Source organism: Macaca mulatta, chromosome 1 (genome assembly GCF_049350105.2).
Source record: "Macaca mulatta isolate MMU2019108-1 chromosome 1, T2T-MMU8v2.0, whole genome shotgun sequence".
Taxonomy (NCBI): Eukaryota; Metazoa; Chordata; class Mammalia; order Primates; family Cercopithecidae; genus Macaca; species Macaca mulatta.
In genome coordinates this window covers 111,298,871-111,318,243 of record NC_133406.1, presented here as the reverse complement: position 1 = coordinate 111,318,243, position 19,373 = coordinate 111,298,871, and the positions used below count along the sequence as shown (strand labels likewise).

General features: G+C 45.3%; 2 protein-coding genes and 1 long non-coding RNA gene across 3 annotated transcripts in view; 1 reads left to right on the top strand and 2 right to left on the bottom strand.

The window, feature by feature from the left end:
* Positions 1 to 19,373, top strand: part of DAP3 (death associated protein 3) — a 192,457-nt gene that overhangs the window by 98,437 nt on the left and 74,647 nt on the right. The window lies entirely within an intron of this gene.
* Positions 1 to 19,373, bottom strand: part of YY1AP1 (YY1 associated protein 1) — a 76,021-nt gene that overhangs the window by 36,532 nt on the left and 20,116 nt on the right. Inside the window, 3 exon segments of the mRNA XM_077982570.1 lie at positions 8,573 to 9,824; positions 10,216 to 10,332; positions 18,296 to 18,446. Coding sequence (XP_077838696.1) covers positions 8,573 to 9,824; positions 10,216 to 10,332; positions 18,296 to 18,446 — 1,520 coding nt within the window.
* On the bottom strand, positions 11,406 to 12,952 carry LOC144330954 (uncharacterized). Its single transcript, XR_013397689.1, has 2 exons — positions 12,400 to 12,952; positions 11,406 to 12,084 (listed from the first exon to the last, which is right to left on the bottom strand). It is a non-coding gene; the product is annotated as an uncharacterized LOC144330954 (long non-coding RNA).

Below are 19,373 nucleotides of genomic sequence, written 5' to 3'. Positions count from 1 at the left end.
ACTAGAAGCCCCATGACTCGGACAGCTGCTATTATATTTTAGAGGCCCCGTTAGCTAATTTTCAGGTGGCATCTCTTGCTAATCCTGATTGGTTGACATAAAAACAGCATTCTTCGGTGGGGTGCGGTGGCTCACGCCTGTAATCCCAGCACTTTGGGAGGCTGAGGTGGGCAGATCACGAGGTCAGGAGATTGAGACCATCCTGGCTAACACGGTGAAACCCTGTCTCTACTGCAAAAAAAACAAAAACAAAAACAAAATTAGCCGGGCGTGGTGGCAGACGCCTGTGGTCCCAGCTACTTGGGAGGCTGAGGTGGGAGAATGGCATAAATCCAGGAGACAGAGCTTGCAGTGAGCCGAGATCACGCCACTGCACTCCAGCTTGGACGACAGAGTAAGACTGTCTCAAAACAAAACAAAACAACAACAAAACAAAACAAAACAAACAAAAAAACCCAGCATTCTTCTTTTAGGAAAAGACATAAGCCACCTTTTTCAGCAGCTAGGAAATCCAATCTCTTATTATTTTGTAAAACGACCGTTGCCAAGGTGTCTATCTGATTTTATAAAGTGACAATACTTTGGGCAATGTCTTCCAAGCTCTCTGAAAGATCATTGGACAACGTTGGTAATAGGATAGGGATGTTGCAAGCCTACTAACTCCTGTTCCTACTCCTGTGGTTATTCCTAGTCCTACCAAAAGGGGTATGAGTTTGAAGGCTCATTTGTGCCTGGCGGGTGCAGTTAAAGGAATGAGAGACTGGTTATTGAGGGCTATATTGATTTCAGGGGCTAAATAAAGAAGTGTATAGGTTCCAGTCCATTTAGTTGGCAAACATAACTAGGAATTAGTTCCACACAGGAAAAAGACTCTGTGTTTTTCAAGACAAAAATCATTCTCTATGGTGAACATATGGGTTAGCTTTTTGTTTTTGCTTTCCCCAGTGGTTAAGGTCCCTGCTAAGGTGGCTCCAGCTAAAGGCTGGAAAGGACCTTGGGAAGTATGCTGAGTTGTCCCAGCAGTTAAGTTTTCCCGGTGAAGGTAGTTATGCTTAGTGTCCACCAGCAATCACCCAGAGGTATTTTCATACTGGAGAACCAAAAGGCAACTAGCTGTCTTAGGATTACTACCGGCTTCCCAAGTGAAAATGTGAACACAGCTAGTGGGCCTACCTTGACAGTACTTAGACTATGTGTCCTTTAAAGTAGCCTTAATTAGGAATAGTTTCATGAAAACCATACAGGTTTTCTAAATGATGCAGCCTAGGTAACTGCATAGCTTACATATCATGTGAGAGGTTAATCCCTAGGGTGTAGTTACTTTGATGACTCAAGGTACCTAGGGTCTGACTAGAATTTTTTTTTTTTAATACAAAGTGGCACCTGGGATTTTAGTTATTTGTGTGTTATTGGGCCCCAAATGGGTTTTTGGGGGGATGCAACTCCAGAAAGGTAACTTTGGTAGGACTGTAGAAGGCTCACTGCTCATCCTGACATTGTAACTTTTGTCATTTATGTAATTTTGAAGTCACAGAAGTCATGCAGGTTCATTAATTTGAAGGGAGTCCCTCCCTTGTAGTTGAGGTGGTAGGACATTTTTTCAAGGGCCCAAGATAAGCCTGGGATTACGACGGCAGTGTATTTTGGTGATGGTGGAGATAAACAAAGCTAAAAGTCCTTTGCCAGAGCTGGACTGGTGGTATTTAACAGTCTTTGGGTTAAATTTCAAAGTTCTTAATAAATACCCAGAATCCATTAATTGCCAGAGAGGTGAAATAAAGCCCTGCTGTAAAATTAAGCTGATTCCCAGTATGCCTGGTCCCAGTATACACAGGCCAGGGCTAACCATTATGGGACTAAAAATACTTACCTGTTATTTTGTTCTTTTGAATAGGAACCTCAGGGGGTGTATACCTATCCTCTCAGGAATAATGTTACAAAAATGAATTAAAACATTTTGCTTAATTATTCTTCCAAATGGAAGAAGGCAATTAAATTGTAAAAATATAAAAATTGTTACTATTATCAAATCTACAGTAACTATGCAGCATAGACACCAAGGAAAGTTGGTAGGCATTCACTTATCTTTTGACTGTCTTTAAAACAGGTACTTCAGGTCTTCCACAGGTTCATAGGTATAGTGGCTGATGGAAGCTTCAGGTTATAGGTCTGGGGCTTCAGGTATTGCAGGCTTGACCCTAGAAAGATGTATCCAACTTCCTAGTACTTTGACTACAGAAGGCATGGCCAACACCACTGAAAAAGTTCCTTCCATTTGGGTTGTAGTTGTTGAGCAGGTGACCCCTCTTTCCATGTTTTAACAAATACTTTTATCTCCTGGCCTGATCTTGGGTTGCTGGTGAGTTCCTAATGCAGAGAACCTTTTAGTTCCAAACTTTTGAAATGCCTGATGAAATTGTCTCAGGTTAATTATGTATTTTACTAAACTGGCTATTTCTGGAGCAGTAATTAGATCATCCATTAAAAATGGCCTTCCTAGTCAGGCACAGTGCCTCATTCTTATAATCCCAACACTTTGGGAGGCCCAGGTGGGTGGATCACTTGAGGTCAGGAGTTCAAGACCAACCTAGCCAACATAGTGAAACCCCATCTCTACTAAAAATACAAAAATTAGCCGGGTGTGGTGGCTTACACCTGTAATCCCAGCTACTTGGGAGGCTGAGGCAGGAGAATTACTTGAACCTGGGAGGTGGAGGTTGCAGTGAGCCAAGATTGTGCCACTGCACTCCAGCCTGGACAACAGAGAGACTCCATCTCAAAATAAATAAATAAATAAAATAAAAAAGACGTCAGTATAACATTTTAAATGGGCTCATATTAATTTCTGCTCTAGGGGAATTATGGATCATTAAAAGGACTATGGGCAGCAAGCTGACCCACGTTTCTGATGTTTCCTGACATAGCTTAGCTAACGCCCATTTTAGAGGTTGATTAGCCCTTTCTATTTTCCCAGAGGATTGAGGTCTCCATGCTGAATGTAAATAGTATTTGATTCTGAGAGCCTTAGCAACCCCTTGAGTTATATGCGAAACAAAAGATGTACTGTTCTCACCTTGGAGGCTTTGGGGTAACCCAAACTGGGGATTATTTATCTTAGGAGAACCTTTATAACTTTATTAGCCTTCTTTGTTCTGCTAGGGTAAGCCAGTAAAGGTGTCTATTAGTACTAGCAAAAACTTGTATCCCCTACAAGCTGGCATATGGGTAAAATCCAATTGCCAGTCTTCCCCTGGGGAAGTGCCCCTTCTCCAGACTGGTTCTATTAGAGGAGGCATTTTGTTGCTAGGGTTGTTAAATGTTCACAGTGAACAGGTCTGACAGACCTGCTTAACCATGGAAGTTAAGTCAGGCCCAATGAAGAGCCTGTTTATCATGGCAAGAGTGGCATCTCCTCATATATGGAAAGAGTCGTGCAGGATTTTTATAATTCTCCATTGGGTTGTTTGAGGGAGATACACTGTTGATACCATATACCACCAGGATCCTTGTTTTTGTCCATCTTCCTGCTTTATTAACTGTTCTCCCTGTGATGTATATTCAGGTTATTTTGGGGAATCATAGAAAGGAAGCAGTGCTAGAATTTGTTGGGATTACACCCTGAGCAGTGTGGCTTTGGCTTACCAGCCTTTCTGTGCCCTTGTGCTATAAGGGTTTTACGTTCTTTTGATGCCTCCTACAATCAATTATGGCTATGCTTTTGGCAAGTGTATTCCTTCCAACAGTTGAAGAATTTCAGACCCATGCTTTATGGTGGAATATTTACTAATTAGTAGTCCTCTTTCTCTTTCTTTTCAAATTGCAGCATGAGCATGAAACACGAGAAATGCATGTTTGGAATCTGTATAGATGTTAAGCTTTTTCCCTTTGCCTAATGTCAGAGCTCGAGTAAGAGCAATGATCTCAGCTTTTTGTGCTGACATACCTGGGGGCAAGGGTTGGACCTCAATAATTATATTGTAATTTACTATTGTGTATCTGGCCCAGTGTTCCCCTATTTGATACAAAGCTGCTGAGGTCTGTGAACCAGTCATCCTCTGAATCTGGGAGAGGTCAACCTTTTAAATCAGGCTGGCTAACATATGTGTGTGCAATAACCTGCTCACAGGAATGATTAATTATTGGGGCTGTGGGCAGCAATCAAGCTAGATTCACAGTGTTATAGGTTTTAAGGGTCACATCTAGATTGTCCAGTAGCATGGCCTAGTATTTGGTTAACCTTTCCCCCATCGTACAGATGTGTCCTTTTATTTCTAGGATTGACTTGATGTGGGGCTAATACTTCCAGTGGCTGACCCAGAGTGATTTTAGTGGCTTCTTCCACTAAAATAGCAGTGTCTGCCATTGACCACAAGCAGCTTGGCCACCCTGTCCCATTTATTTGGGAAGTAGGCAGTTAGCACTCCCACAGCTATGCCTTTCCTTTCTGCTACATACAAAGGCTTAGTGAGGTCTAGGATGCCAAGAGCAGGAGGCTGGTTCACAGCCTGTTTTAACTTCACAAAGGCTTCTCTCATTTCCAAAGTCCATTCAATTGGCTCATTTTCTGGCCCCTTTCTTGCTTTCATAAAGGGGTTTTACTATGAGCCCAAAATTTGGTACCCATCTTCTGCAAAACCCAGCCATCCCCAGAAAACAACAAAGCTGTTGCTTGGTGTGGGGGGAGCTCCAAACCACATATGGCTTGCACTCGTTCTGGGGATATTTGCTGGGCTCCAGGTGTTAAGATACACCTTAAATACTGAATCCATTGGTGGGCAATCTGAGCCTTCCTTTTGGACATTTTATATGCCATTTGCCAAGAAATTTAAGGTTCTTACAGTATTTCAGTCATATGCCCCTTGGGTTGGGCTACACACAAGGTCATCTACATACTACAGTACACCCCTTTTCCAATTTTAGATCCCTTAGATCCCCAAGGCTTGTGCAAAACAAAACAAAACGTGGTTATCCTGAAAGCCCTGAGGGATGGGCACTGTCCAAGTGTATTGCTGTTTTAGCCCTACCCAGTTCCCCACTATACCATGCTAGTGTGTTGACCTATTTATGAATGTGGTCTGAGATATTGTCTGCATTACTATTAGCAATTTTGCTGGGTGGTGCCTAAATCATAGCAGTGTCCCTATTTTAACTATAATATCCCCTCCCAACAAGGGGACTGGGCAGCTTGGTACTACTAGCAATTCTTATTGGAAGATTTGTTTCTCAAATTGACAAGTCAAAAGAGGAATAAATAATCTTTTTTGTGGCTTTCCTTCCATTCCCGTAACGCCTGTGGATGCGGATGAAACTTTTCCTACATAAGCAGTAAGGGCAGAGTAATTTGTTCCTGTATCAAAAAGAAACCAAATTTGGGTGCCCAACACATCCAGAATTACCCAGGACTCCTATAATAGTAATGAATGATGTTCCTGGACAGGGGTAGTGAGGAAGGTCCTGGGCCCCATCAGTCTTCATCAGTTTCTCCTTTTGCACTGTTACAGAGTTTTGACTACCTCCTCTGTGGGAGAGTGGGCAGTTAATTCTCCAGCACCAGGGGTTGTGACTGGTGCCTTTGTACTGACAACAGGGTCCCAGTGGGGGCTTAGTACAGTCCTTTGCCCAATTCCCATTTTTCTTGCATTTGAAGCAAAAGACTTTGCTGGCATTATCCTTATGGCCCATCGGGATTCCCTTGGACACTCTTTGGGCATTCAGGGTATCTCAAATGATGGCTTGGCTATCATAATTTTGGCTTGCTTCTTCTTTATTCCTTTTCCTTCCTCCAGGTCATGATTGTTATACACCATATAAGGCAGTATCAAGATGCTGATTTTGATTAGTTTGTAGCATCATTTATAGCTTTTGGAGCCTAATGGCTGGAGCAGATTGGCTAATGAAATGCTGTGCCATTAATATTTTGCCTTCTGGAGAGGAAGAGTCCAGATTGGTGTATTTCCTTTCCCCAGCCTCTGGTAAAACATGGCTGGCTTTTCCTCCTTGCCTTGTGTAACCTCCCTTATCATAATTTGCTACCTTTTTCATGCCTCCAAGGACAGCCTCAAGAAATTTGGCCCAGTTGCTCATTCCCACAGGGGTGTCACAGGCCCAATTAGGATTAGTAGTAGGGGCTGGGGCTGGGCCTGGGCCCTGGTGATTGCCCTAAGGGCTTCAGGCAAATAAATCATGGGCTTCCTGGCAGGTGGCCTCAAAGATTTGTTCCTTTTCCAAGGGGGTACAACAAGTTGCTAGAATGAATTGAACATTCCTCCATGAGAAATCAAAGGCTAAAGTAAAAAGTTGGGAACACATCTGCAAATTTCCTGGGGTTCTCAGAATAGCTTCCTAGCTTTTCTTTACATTGTGTTATGGAGAAGCGAGCCCGCACTACAACTGGCCCCTTAGCTCCTGCTACTTCCCTAAGGAGTGGCAGGGCTGGAAGGGAGTTGAGTAAGGTGTTCCACTGTGAGGGGAACTTAGCAGGGTCCCTGGTTTTTGCTCTTGGGTTTGAGCCTCAGGAGCACTTGGCAACAGGATGCACAAGGGAGGTTGCCATTCCCCAAGAGACAGGTGGCCCTTGTAAAAAGAGGATCATCTACAATACCTGGTTCTGCCTCAGGACCTTTGATTATGGGACAGGTTCTGGAGTTTTGCACACAGTTGGGTTTTGATATACACCCATGAAGACCTGCACATATGGGATTTCTGGCCATTTACCCTGCATTTTGCAAAATAAGTCTAATTGCAGATAGTGTTATAATTAAGAATTCCACTGACTGCCCATTGTTCCTGGCTGCTTGACTGGAGTCCCTAAGGGTGTTCCCCTTTAGGGTCCCATCTTTGTCTGACATCTGTGACCTTTGATGGGTGCCAGCACTACTTTGGGAAGGTTCTCTCCACCAATGGTGACTCACTATGAACTCCTTTTATCCCTGGATGAAGGCCTTGCCTTCTAGCATCCTTTTTTTTTTGGAGATGGAGTTTCACTTTTGTTGCCCAGGCTGGAGTGCAATGGGCACGATCTTGGCTCACTGCAACCTCCACCTCCTGGGTTCAAATAATTCTCCTGTTTCAGCCTCCCGAGTAGCTGGGCTTGCAGGTGTGCATCATGATGCCAGGCTAATTTTGTATTTTCAGTAGAGATGGGGTTTCACCATGTTGACCAGGCTGGTCTCCTATTCCTAACCTCAGGTGATCTGTCCGCCTCGGCCTCCCAAAGTGCTGGGATTACAGGCGTGAGCCACAGCAACTGGCCTCTAGCATCCTTATAATTTGGTAAGGCCATGGTTTCCCATACTTCCTGTTCCACTAGAGTGATAGTTGTGTACTTTAATGAGAGGCACAGGAGGCTGGTAGGTTTGTCATGTGGATTATGGGTAATTTCAGGGGAAAAGGTTGATTTTAGACATGAAAAATAAAATAATAGGGCTGGCTATTCCATTCTGGCCCTGGATGAGAGAGGGAATGTTTAAAAATCCACCACCATGACAATGGATCCTGTGTAAGGACACGCCATTTTACTGAAATAATATGGTGAAGATGAAGGAAACAAGGTCCCCTCAGTGGAGGTCCAAGATGTAGAATGTATTCTAAAGCTTGTGGGCCCCAAAGGTCATCATCCAGCCAAATGGATTGAGTAGAAGAGTCAAAATATCCAGGAGACACTGTCTTTTGCCCTCACTGGCTAACTCTAAGAAAATCTGGCATAAGAAAAGAGGGTTTAAGAGGACTGAGTGTGAATTCGCCCTGAATGAGCTACCACTGCCAATGGTGTCACATGTAGAAATCAGAGACTATAACCAGGAAACATAGAAAAGAGTCTTTCTCCCTTCCAGGCAGGGAAGCTATCGCCATTCACTCCTTGGCCTTCAGGTAACAATGGAGAGTGGCCCTGTCCAGCTGCCCTCAATTACCAAACAGCTATTAGAAAACAGCAGCTGAAAGACTCAAAAAAAGAGAACTCAGGTCCCTCACCCAAACTGGGTGATGGTGATCAAGTGCTTCCACATGGATACCCTTCAGTCTCACTGGAGAGCGGCCCGGGCACAGACCTGCAGTTGCCTCCATGTTCAGATGCTATCCGCTGAGTCTCAAAGTGGAAAAGGGAAAGAGAGAGGAAAAGGTTCCCCCGTATGGGGTGGAGTGAGCATTGCACAGAGATAGCTCCAGTCCATGCCCCAAAATGAAGGCTTGACAGAGAGGGAAAGAAAAATGAAAAAAGAAAAGAAAAATAAACCCCCAATTTGGACTTACCTCCAGGCTGGCTTGCCAAAATATGTTCCTGGCGGAGGGTCTTGACTACAAGTTGTCCAGGTACTTGGAATGTTGAATGAAGAATTGAACAAACTGCACGAATCAATGAAACGAAGCAATGAAAGCACAGATTTATTGAAGCAAAAGTATACTCCACAGAGTTGGAGCAGGCTAAAGCAAGCTGCTCAAGAGCCCCAGTTGCAAAATTTTCTGCGGTTTAAGTACCCTTTTAAAGGTTTCCTATTGGTTACGTCCTATTCGCCACCAATCGGAGGCTGAAGTGAAGGCTCCCAGTCTCCACACTCTATTCTCCTTCCTCAAGGAAATCCACTGATTTCCTCTGTAGCATCTTCAGGTTCCATCTTGACAACTTCCTCTAAATCCCCAGAGGAAGAGTTGTTTAGAGACTCCTGGATGCCCTGAGGCAGCGGCTCCAGAGCTTGTCTTCCCTCCTCTGTTTTCACAACAGTCCAGCGATAGGCACTGTTCTCTGACAATCCTTCTTGGCACTCTGCATCTGCTGGTGGAGGCCCTGGGCTATGTTCCACTTTGGGGAAAACAGTAGCAGAGAGAGGAGATAGTTCCTGGGGCTCTAATTTGGGTTCTAGGCCCTGAAAGGCATTTTCCCCATTAGCCACAGCACAAGCAATGTCCACATTCACGTGGGCCTTATCTTCAGGGGTGGAAGGTATAGGAAGATTCACAGAATTGCCAGAAACAATTAAGGGTGAGACAGAGGAGGCCACAAGGGGCTGGTTCAATTGACAGGGGAAGGAAGTAGGGTTAACCAAGAGGGTGGTAATGGGAATAGTCTGGGGACTCTGGGCCACAGCCGCATTGACAGGCTGGATCATGTTACAGCCACTGCCAAGGCTCACAATCTTCACAGTGGTAGCAGGAACAGTGAAGATAACAGATGCAGGATGGATAACAGGGGCAGGTTTGATACAGCGAAAGGCCCTGGCTCCCCTTCTTTTTGAGGGTCTCCGTCTCACATATGGCTTTCGAAACATAGAAGGGGAAGGGGAGGGCAGCATTACCTTGGGCACAGGGGCAGAAGAGAGCGAAGTCTGGGACTCAGACAGAGGGAAGCTTGTCCTGCCCTCAGGGGGCATAGCAGGCAGTGCTGCAGGAGACTCAAAACTCTCACCTCCACTGACCCCCAGCGGAGGGACACCTGGAACTGTCGGTAAAACAGTGGCTGGCTGAATCGGGTGAGGAATCCGGACCACCATTTTGCTCGGAGGGGCTTCTGAATGAGTTGATTGGGCTGGTGTTTTCCCAGGGTTGAAGCTAGGCTGGAGAGAGGGGCTGGGTTGGATAAGGAGGGGCTTCAGGACTGATGAACGCTTCTGTCTCCAAGCCTTCCTGGGGAAACGGTTGGCAACTGGCTTCAGTTTCAGGACCACACCCTTAGGCAATAGCAGTGGGTACCGAGTTTCACTCTCCAACTCCGAGTTGTCTTTTTCTAGGCCTTGATCTGAGTTGATCTCAGTGGTTCCAGTCACATGTCCTACCTCTCTAGCACCATCAGCCATGTGCCGCAGTTCTTCCTGGATGGATGGCAGACTGGCCTATTGGAAACAAGAACACTCTGATCCAGCATATGTCAGAATTTGGGAAAAAGAATAGGGCTTTCTAGGTTTTAGGGACCTGAGACAAGCTCAAGGCATCTTTCCAAGAAGGGACTCTGTATATCAAATTTCTACAAAGACCACATTCCAATTATACACTTTAGAAACTCTTCTCTGAATTTCCTTTAGCAAATTACCATTTTACCCATTATTTTGAAAATGTTGTAGAATCACCCGGAGAAAGGCAAAGTAAGGGAAGAAAGGTGAATGAGGAAGATTTCTGAAGTCCTAGTTCTACAACTAAAGCATTAGTCAATTAAGGAAGCCCTTGATATTCTCTCAGAACTTTCAGTGACTTGCCTCCCACAGACTTTGAGGAAGAGGGTTGTACCTTTAACCAGAACGGAAGCCGGTGTTCTTCTCTCTCTACAGGTGGCTTCCACTGATGTGGCTGGATCTCTTCACAGCATTTTACTAAGACTGGCAGCTGTTTGGTCTTCTTATAAAACTTAACACGAAAAAAATGCGCATGAGTTACATTCCTTTTGGAAACACTGTTGTCCTCTGTCAGGCTGGTGAATGGGGTGGGTGGTGGATCGAGAGAGAGACACACACACACACAAAACTACATACACAAACATCCATGAACACACACATATAAATAGCATATGCTGAATACTTGTACATTTCAAATTAATCTCTATTTAAAGATTTTATAGTTATTCAGTATTTTTTTTTTTTGGAGACAGTCTCAGTCTGTTGCCCAGGCTGGAGTGCAGTGGCGCGATCCTGGCTCACTGCAAGCTCCGCCTCCCGGGTTCACACCATTCTCCTGCCTCAGCCTCCCGAGTAGCAGGTGCCTGCCATTATGCCCGGCTAATTTTTTGTGTTTTTAGTAGAGACGGGGTTTTGCCGTGTTGGCCAGGATGGTCTTGATCTCCTGACATTGTGATCTGCCTGCCTCAGCCTCCCAAAGTGCTGGGATTACAGGCGTGAGCCACCGCACCCGGCCAGTTATTCAATATTTTCTGAATGATGATTTCCATTCTGGTTGCCAGGAAGGACAGAGTTTAGGTCACAGAGAGAAAAGGAAGCAGATGCTCAGAGCAATCTTATGTAAGATTTGTTCTTGCTCAACAGCTGCAAAGACAGCATTGTGATCTATAAAATGGACACATCAAAGATTTTAAGCAAATGATGGTGTGAAGGGCATCAGAAGGGAAGAAAAAACAAACAAACAAACACTGAGGCAGTTCAGTTTTAAGAGTAAATAGGCTGGCCATGGTGGCTCACGCCTGTAAACCCAGCACTTTGGGAGGCTGAGGCGGGCAGATCACTTGAGGTTAAGAGTTTGAGACCAGCCCGGCCAACATGGTGAAACTCTGTCTCTACTAAAATACAAAAATTAGCCACGTGTGGTGGTGGGTGCCTGTAATCCCAGTTATTTGGGAGGCTGGGGCAAAAGAATTGCTTGAACCCGGCAGTGGGGGTGGTAGGGTGGAGATTGCAGGGAGCCAAGATCACGCCACTGCACTCCAGTCTTGGTAACAGGGTGAGACTCCATCTCAAAAAAAAAAAAGAAGATAAGAACTGAACTTAAACCACTGACAATAAGCATCTGTTCATCCAACATATACAGGATGTTTTCTATATCCTAGGCACTGTGCTAAAAGCTAAGCACACACATAAGGGAAGCAATTCCTGCTCTCATGGAGCTTACAGACCAGTGGGAGAGAGTCAAGTGGACAAATAATGACATCCTACATTAAAAAACATACAAAGGGCTGGGCATGGTGGCTCATGCCTATAATGCCAGCACTTTGGGAGAACGAGGAGGATGGATCACTGGAGGTCAGGAGTTCATGACCAGCCCGGCCAACATGGCGAAACCCCGTCTCTAATAAAAGTATAAAAAAAAATGAGCTGGGTATGGTGGTGCACGCCTGTGATGCCAGCTACCTGGCAGGCTGAGGTAGGAAAATCGCTTGAACCGAGGAATTAAGAGGTTGTAGTGAGCCGAGACTGCACCACTGCACTCCAGCCTGGGTGACAGAGCAAGACTCCATTCCTGACCCCTGCCCCGGCCCCCCCAAAAAAGTACAAAGATGTACATGACAAATTACACAAAACTAAAACTTAAACAAAAATTACTTCTGGGCCGGGCGCGGTGGCTCAAGCCTGTAATCCCAGCACTTTGGGAGGCCGAGGCGGGCGGATCACAAGGTCAGGAGATCGAGACCACAGTGAAACCCCGTCTCTACTAAAAATACAAAAAATTAGCCGGGCGCGGTGGCGGGCGCCTGTAGTCCCAGTTACTCAGGAGGCTGAGGCAGGAGAATGGCGGGAACCCGGGAGGCGGAGCTTGCAGTGAGCCGAGATCACGCCACTGCACTCCAGCCTGGACAACAGCGTGAGACTCCGTCTCAAAAAAAAAAAAAAAGAAAAAAAAATTACTTCTGGCCAGGCGCGGTGGCTCATGCCTGTAATTCCAGCACTTAGGGAGGCTGAGGCAGGCAGATCACAATGTCAGGAGATCAAGACCATCCTGGCCAACATGGTGAAACCCTGTCTCTACCAAAAATACAAAGATTAGCTAACTGTGGTGGCATCTGCCTGTAATCTCAGCTACTCGGGAGGCTGAGGCACGAGAATCACTTGAACCCAGGAGGCGGAGGTTGCAGTGGGCCGACATCATGCTACTGCACTCCAGCCTGGAGACAGAGTACGACTCCATCTCAAAAAAAAAAAAAAAACCACAAAAAACAAAACTATTTCTGCAGAAGAATAAGGTTTATCATGTATGCCTTAAAACCATGGATAGGCCGGGTATGGTGGACCACACCTGTAATCCCAGCACTCTGGGAGGCCGAGATGGGTGAGTCACAAGGTCAGGAGTTTCAGACCAGCCTGACCAACAAGGTGAAACCCCGTCTCTATTAAAAATACAAAAATTAGCAGGGTGTGGTGGTGAGCGCCTGTAGTCCCACCTACTCGGGAGGCTGAGACAGGACAATTGCTTGAAACGGAAGGTGGACGTTCCAGTGAGTCAAGATCATGCCATTGCATTCCGGCCTGGGTGATGGAGCGAGACTGTGTCTCTAAAAAAAAAAAAAAAAAAAAAAAAAAAGAGAGAGAACTTAAAAAACCATGGATAAAAATAGACAAATACTAAGGCATATTATCATGAATTTTCAAAATATTGAAGCCAAAGGAAAAATCTGCATGCTGTCAGAGGTTGAGAAAAAATGGGGCTGTGGCTCATGCCTATAATCCCATTACTTTGGGAGGCCAAGACAGGATGATCACTTGACGCCAGGAGTTTGAGACCAGCCTGGCCAACATAGCAAGACCATGCCTTAAAGAAAAAAAAAAAAAAAAAAATATTAGGTGGGAGCCATGATTGAGTCATGCTGCAGACTGGGCAACAGGGTGGGACCCTGTCTCAGAAAAAAAAAAAAAAAATTTAAATGGCATGAAATTTCTAAGCACCACAGTAGGAGCTAGAAGAAAATGAAGTGAGGCCCTTAAAAGCTTCTTAAAAAATTATTTCCTACCTAGAATTCTAGATATAGTGACAGGAGAGTATTATTTTTTTCCTTTTATTATGAAATAATTATGGAGTCATAGGAAATTGCAAAAAATAGTACCAAGAGGTCCCATGTACTCTTCAACCAGTTTCTCCCAATATAATGTTTTTTTTTTTTTGAGACGGAGTCTCGCTCTGTCGCCCAGGCTGGAGTGCAGTGGCCGGATCTCAGCTCACTGCAAGCTCCGCCTCCCGGGTTCATGCCATTCTCCTGCCTCAGCCTCCTGAGTAGTTGGAACTACAGGCGCCCGCCACCTCGCCCGGCTAGTTTTTTTGTACTTTTTAGTAGAGACGGGGTTTCACCGTGTTCGCCAGGATGGTCAATCTCCTGACCTCGTGTGATCCGCCCGTCTCGGCCTCCCAAAGTGCTGGGATTACAGGCTTGAGCCACCGCGCCCGGCCCCAATATAATGTTTTTATGTTACATAGTAACAAGAGTGATACATATGAACAAGTTACACAGTACAATATTAGTACCAGGAAACTGGCCAGACGTGGTGTATGTGGTGACTCACGCCTGTAATCCCAGCACTTTGAGAGGCCGAGGCGGGCAGATCACTTAAGGTCAGGGGTTCGAAATCACCTGGCCAACATGGTAAAGCCCCATCCCTACTAAAAATACAAAAATTAGCTGGCTGTGGTGGCACATACATGTAATCCCAGCCACTGAGGAGGCTGAGGCAAGAGAATCGCTTGAACCCAGGAGGCAGAGGCTGCAGTGAGCAACAGAGTGAGACTCTGTCTCAAAAAAAGAAACAAACAAACAAACAAACAAAAACGAGGAAACTGACATTGATACAATCAAAAGACCATGAATAGAGATGGTTTAAATGTGAAAATTCCCTTCCCAAGCACTCTCCCTCAGAATGCTACTGGAATGGGGCCAGGCAGGGTGGCTCATGCCTATAATCCGAGCACTTTGGGACGCTGAAGCAGGAGAATCACTTGAACCCAGGAGTTTGAGACCAGCCTGGGCAAAAAACTGAGAACCCCTCAACTCAATTTTTAAAAATTTAGAAAAAAAAATTTTTTAAAAAAAGCTACTGGAATGTGTTCCACTAAAGTAAAAAGTAATACGCCTATAATCCCAGCACTTTGGGCGACCAAAACGGGTGGATCAAGAGGTCAGAAGAGGCCGGGCGCGGTGGCTCAAGCCTGTAATCCCAGCACTTTGGGAGGCCGAGGCGGGCGGATCACAAGGTCAGGAGATCGAGACCACAGTGAAACCCCGTCTCTACTAAAAATACAAAAAATTAGCCGGGCGCGGTGGCGGGCGCCTGTAGTCCTAGCTACTCAGGAGGCTGAGGCAGGAGAATGGCGTGAACCCAGAAGGCGGAGCTTGCAGTGAGCCGAGATCGCGCCACTGCACTCCAGCCTGGGCAACAGCGTGAGACTCCGTCTCAAAAAAAAAAAAAAAAAAGAGGTCAGAAGAGCAAGACCATCCTGACTAACACAGTGAAACCCCGTCTCTATTAAAAATACAAAAAATTAGCCAGGCGTGGTAGCATGTGCCTATTTTCCCAGCTACTCAGGAGGCTGAGGCAGGAGAACTGCTTGAACCTGGGAGACGGAGGTTGCAGTGAGCCAAGATCATTGCGACTTTGCACTCCAGCCTGGGCAACAAAGCAAGACACAGTCTCACAAAAAAACCCAAAACAAAATAAAAAACAAGGCCAGGCATGGTGTCTCACGACTGTAATCCCAGCACTTTGGGAGGCTGAGGCGGGTGGACCCCTGAGGCCAGGAGTTCAAGACCAAGACCAAGGTTGCAGTGAGCCAAGACCGTGCCACTGCACTCCAGCCTGGGGGACAGAGCAAGACTATGTCTAAAAAAAAAAAAAAAAAAGAAGTAATGCAAAAGCAAAGATGTGGAATTCAGGAAATAAGAGGATCTAACACAGTATGAGGCCAAAGGAATTCCCAGGATGATGGTGAAGAAAAAGCCCAAGAAGACATCAGTGCAGCAACCTGGAGAGCAACACTCTTAGAGTGGGATAGTATCAAAGGGCGCAGGGAGCAATTTCTTCATGATGAAAGTGACAGAATATCTAGAATGCCTGAACACACCAAAAGATGATCTGGGAAACAAAATGTTCAGCAGAAAAGGCAAGGTATCACAGTAACATAGTCGAGCTGTGAAGAGCATTTATACAGTCCTTAAAATCTATTTTTTTTTTTGAGACGGAGTCTCACTCTGTCGCCCAGGTTGGAATGCAGTGGTGCGATCTCGGCTCACTGCAAGCTCCGCCTCCTGGGTTCACGCCATTCTCCTGCCTCAGCCTCCCGAGTAGCTGGGACTACAGGTGCCCGCCACCATGGCTGGCTAAGTTTTTGTATTTTTAGTAGAAACAGGGTTTCACTGTGTTAGCCAAGATGGTGCCGATCTCCTGACCTCGTGATCCACCCGCCTCGGCCTCCCAAAGTGCTGGGATTACAGGCATAAGCCACCGCGCCTGGCCGACAGTCCTTAAAATCTTACAATGTAAATCCTGAATACAATCTAACCAAAATTGTTCCATAACTACTAGTGAGGAGTTTGGAGACCATAAAATGTGCATGTTTGTGGTGGGAGAAAGGGAGTGAGGAGAGAGGTAAATCTTTGGCTTCCATGGTTTATGGTTAATAAATAAGGCCTAAATCCAATACACCAGGAAATACCAATTAGAGGCTGAGACAAGAGAATTGCCTAAGGCCAAAAATTGAAGACCAGCCTGGGCAATACAGGGACACCCCATCTCTAAAAAAAAAAAGAAAAAAACAATTTTTTTTTGCCAGGCACAGTGACTCATGCCTATAATTCCAGTCCTTTGGGAGGCTGAGGTGGGTAGATCACCTGAGGTCAGGAGTTCAAGATCCGACTGACCAATATGGTAAAATTATGTTTCTACTAAAAATAAAAAAATTAGCCAGGTGTGGTGGTGCATGCCTGTAGTCCCAGCTACTCAGGAGGCGAAGGCATGAAAACTGTTTCAACCTGGTAGGCGGAGGTTGCAGTGAGCTAAAATTGTGCCACTGCACTCCAGCCTGGGTGACAAAGCGAGATTCTGTCAAAAAAAAAAAAAAAAAAATGGCCAAGCATGGTGGCTCATGCATATAATCCCAGCTCCTTGGGAGGCTGATGTTGGAAGAATGCTTGAGCAGGCTGCAGTGAGTTATGACTATACCACTATAATCCAGCCTAGGCAGGAGAGTAAGACTTCGTCTCAAGAAAAATACAAAAACAAAACGAAACCAAAGTCTGGGCATCACGGCTCACACCTGTAATCCCAACACTCTGGGAGGCCGAGCTGAGGCAAGAGAACTGCTTGAGGTCAGGACTTCAAGACCAACCTGGGCAACAAAATGACACCCTGTCTTCACACAAAATAAAATAATTAGCTAGCCTTGGTGGCATGCACCTGTAGTACAAGCTACTCGGAAGGCTGAAGTGGAAGGATCACCCAGAAGTTTGAGGTTGAAGTGACCTATGATTGTGCCCATGCACTGCAGCCAGGATGACAAAGTGAAAACCAGTCTCTAAACAAACAAAAAACAAACCATAAATAAATATCAAAATAAAAAAGAAGGCCGGGGGTGATGGCTCACATCTGTAATCCCAACACTTAGGGAGGCCAAGGCAGATGGATCACCTGAGGTCAGGAGTTCGAGACCAGCTTGGCCAACATGGTGAAACCCCGACTCTACTAAATACAAAAATCAGATGGGCATGGTGGTGGGGGCCTGTAGTCCCAACTACAAGGGAGGCTGAGGCAGCAGAATCGCTTGAACCCAGGAGGCAGAGGTTGCAGTCAGCCGAGGTCGTGCCATCACTCCAGCCAGGGGGTCAAGAACAAAACTCCATCTCAATCAATCAATCGATAAGTAAAAAGAGTCGAGAAAAAGTATATAGGCTGGGCCTGGGCGACAAGAGCGAAACTCCATCTCAATAAATAAATAAATACATGCATACATACAAACAAACACAGAGTTGAGAAAAAGTATATAGGCTGGGCACAGTGGCTTATGTCTTTAATCCTAGCCTCTGGGATGCCAAGACGGTGGACTACTTGAGATCAGAAGTTCAAGACCAGCCTGGCCAACACACAAAAATACAAAAAGTTAGCTAAGCGTTGTGGGCACGCCTGTAATCTCAGCTACTTGGGATGCTGAGGCAGGAGAATCACTTGAACCTGGGAGGTGGAAGCTGCAGTGAGCCAGGATCATGCCACTATACTCCTGCACTCCAGCCTGGGTGACAGTACAAGATTACATTTGACCAAAAAACAAAACAAAACAAAACCCCAAAACATGTAAGTGGAATACTGCATATCATTTCTAGAAAGTTCAAGAAAGAGGCCGGGTGCAGTGGCTCACGCCTGTAATCCCAGCACTTTGGGAGGCTGAGGCGGGCGGATCACGAGGTCAGGAGATTGAGACCATCTTGGCTAACACGGTGAAACCCCGTCTCTACTAAAAATACAAAAAAATTAGCTGGACGTGGTGGCGGGCGCCTGTAGTCCCAGCTACTCGGGAGGCTGAGGCAGGAGAATGGCGTGAACCCAGGAGGCGGAGCTTGCAGTAAGCTGAGATTGCGCCACTGCACTCCAGCCTGGGCGACAGAGCGAGACTCCATCTCAAAAAAAAAAAAAAAAAAAAGTTCAAGAAAGAGAATTATTACAGGGAAACATGGATTTATGAAATCTTTTAACAGGATGAAGATACTCCAGAGGAACGTAGTGAATGAGTTAATGTCCCTGAAAAGGCAACAGGGGAATTCATCTAGTGTATAAGTAGGAGAAATTAGCTTAAGATAAAATAAGGTTCTTTTTTCCTTTCAGAATTACAAGAGGAAAGAACGGATATGTATTAGTGAGGTGCATGGATGGCGCATGCAGGAAACACTCACTTTAATAATGTTGTCAGGAGCTCTGTTCATGTTGAGGTTCTTGATTCTCACTGTCAGTTGGCGGGCAGTCTTGCAGGTTAGAAGGTACTTGCTGATTAGAGGGTTAAGAAACTCAGTCCCTTCAAAATGCTTCAGTCCTAAAGCTAACAAACTGAGAAAGGAGCAATGACACTAAATCTCACTTCACAGTCCTTCCTTCTAAAGGGCCTCCCCAGACTAACACATTTTACAATCTACTTTTTCTCATTTTTTCTTAAGACAAGGTCTCACTCTGTTAACTGGGCTGGAGTGCAGTGGCACAATTGCAGCCCACTGCAGCCACTACTTCCTAAGCTGAAACGATTCTCCAGTCTCAGCCTCCCAAAGTGCTGGGATTACAAGCATGAGCCCATGGCGTGTGGCCCAATCTATTTTTTCATTTTTTCAGACAGGATCTTGCTCTGTTGTCCAGGCTGGAGAGCAGTGGCATGATTACAGTGCATTGCAGCCTTGAATGCCTGGGTTCAATTGATTCTCGCACTTCAGCCTCCTGAGTATCTGTGGCTATAAACGTTTGCTACCATGCCTAGCTAATGTTTTCTTTCATTATTTGTAGAGACCAGTTCTCACTTTGTTGCCCAGGCTGATCTTGAACTCCTGGCCTCAAGCGATCCTCCTGCCTCGGCCTCCCAAAGTGCCGGCATTACAGGTGTGAGCCGCCATGGCTGGCCAATCTACTTTTTTGACAACTAATTCTTGTATAAGTTGGTGACTACTCAGTAGAAAATTCCAGGTATTTAGTGAGTAGTGATTAAGTACTATGAATAAGAATCAAATAGTTCACAATTAAGTAGGAGCAAGAGAAACGTCATAAATCATTAATAAATGTCAGATCGTGATGAACTGTATATTAACAATACAAAGGAAGTTCAAAGAGAATACATGGGAAGGAAAATGATCCTAATAAAACAAATATAAAATGAATAATAAGTACCCTGTCAGACAAATTAAACTGGCACCAACAGTATCCTCTAACATAACATATATAATCATGGTTACATATATACATATTTGCTGATAACAGTGTGGCAATACACAC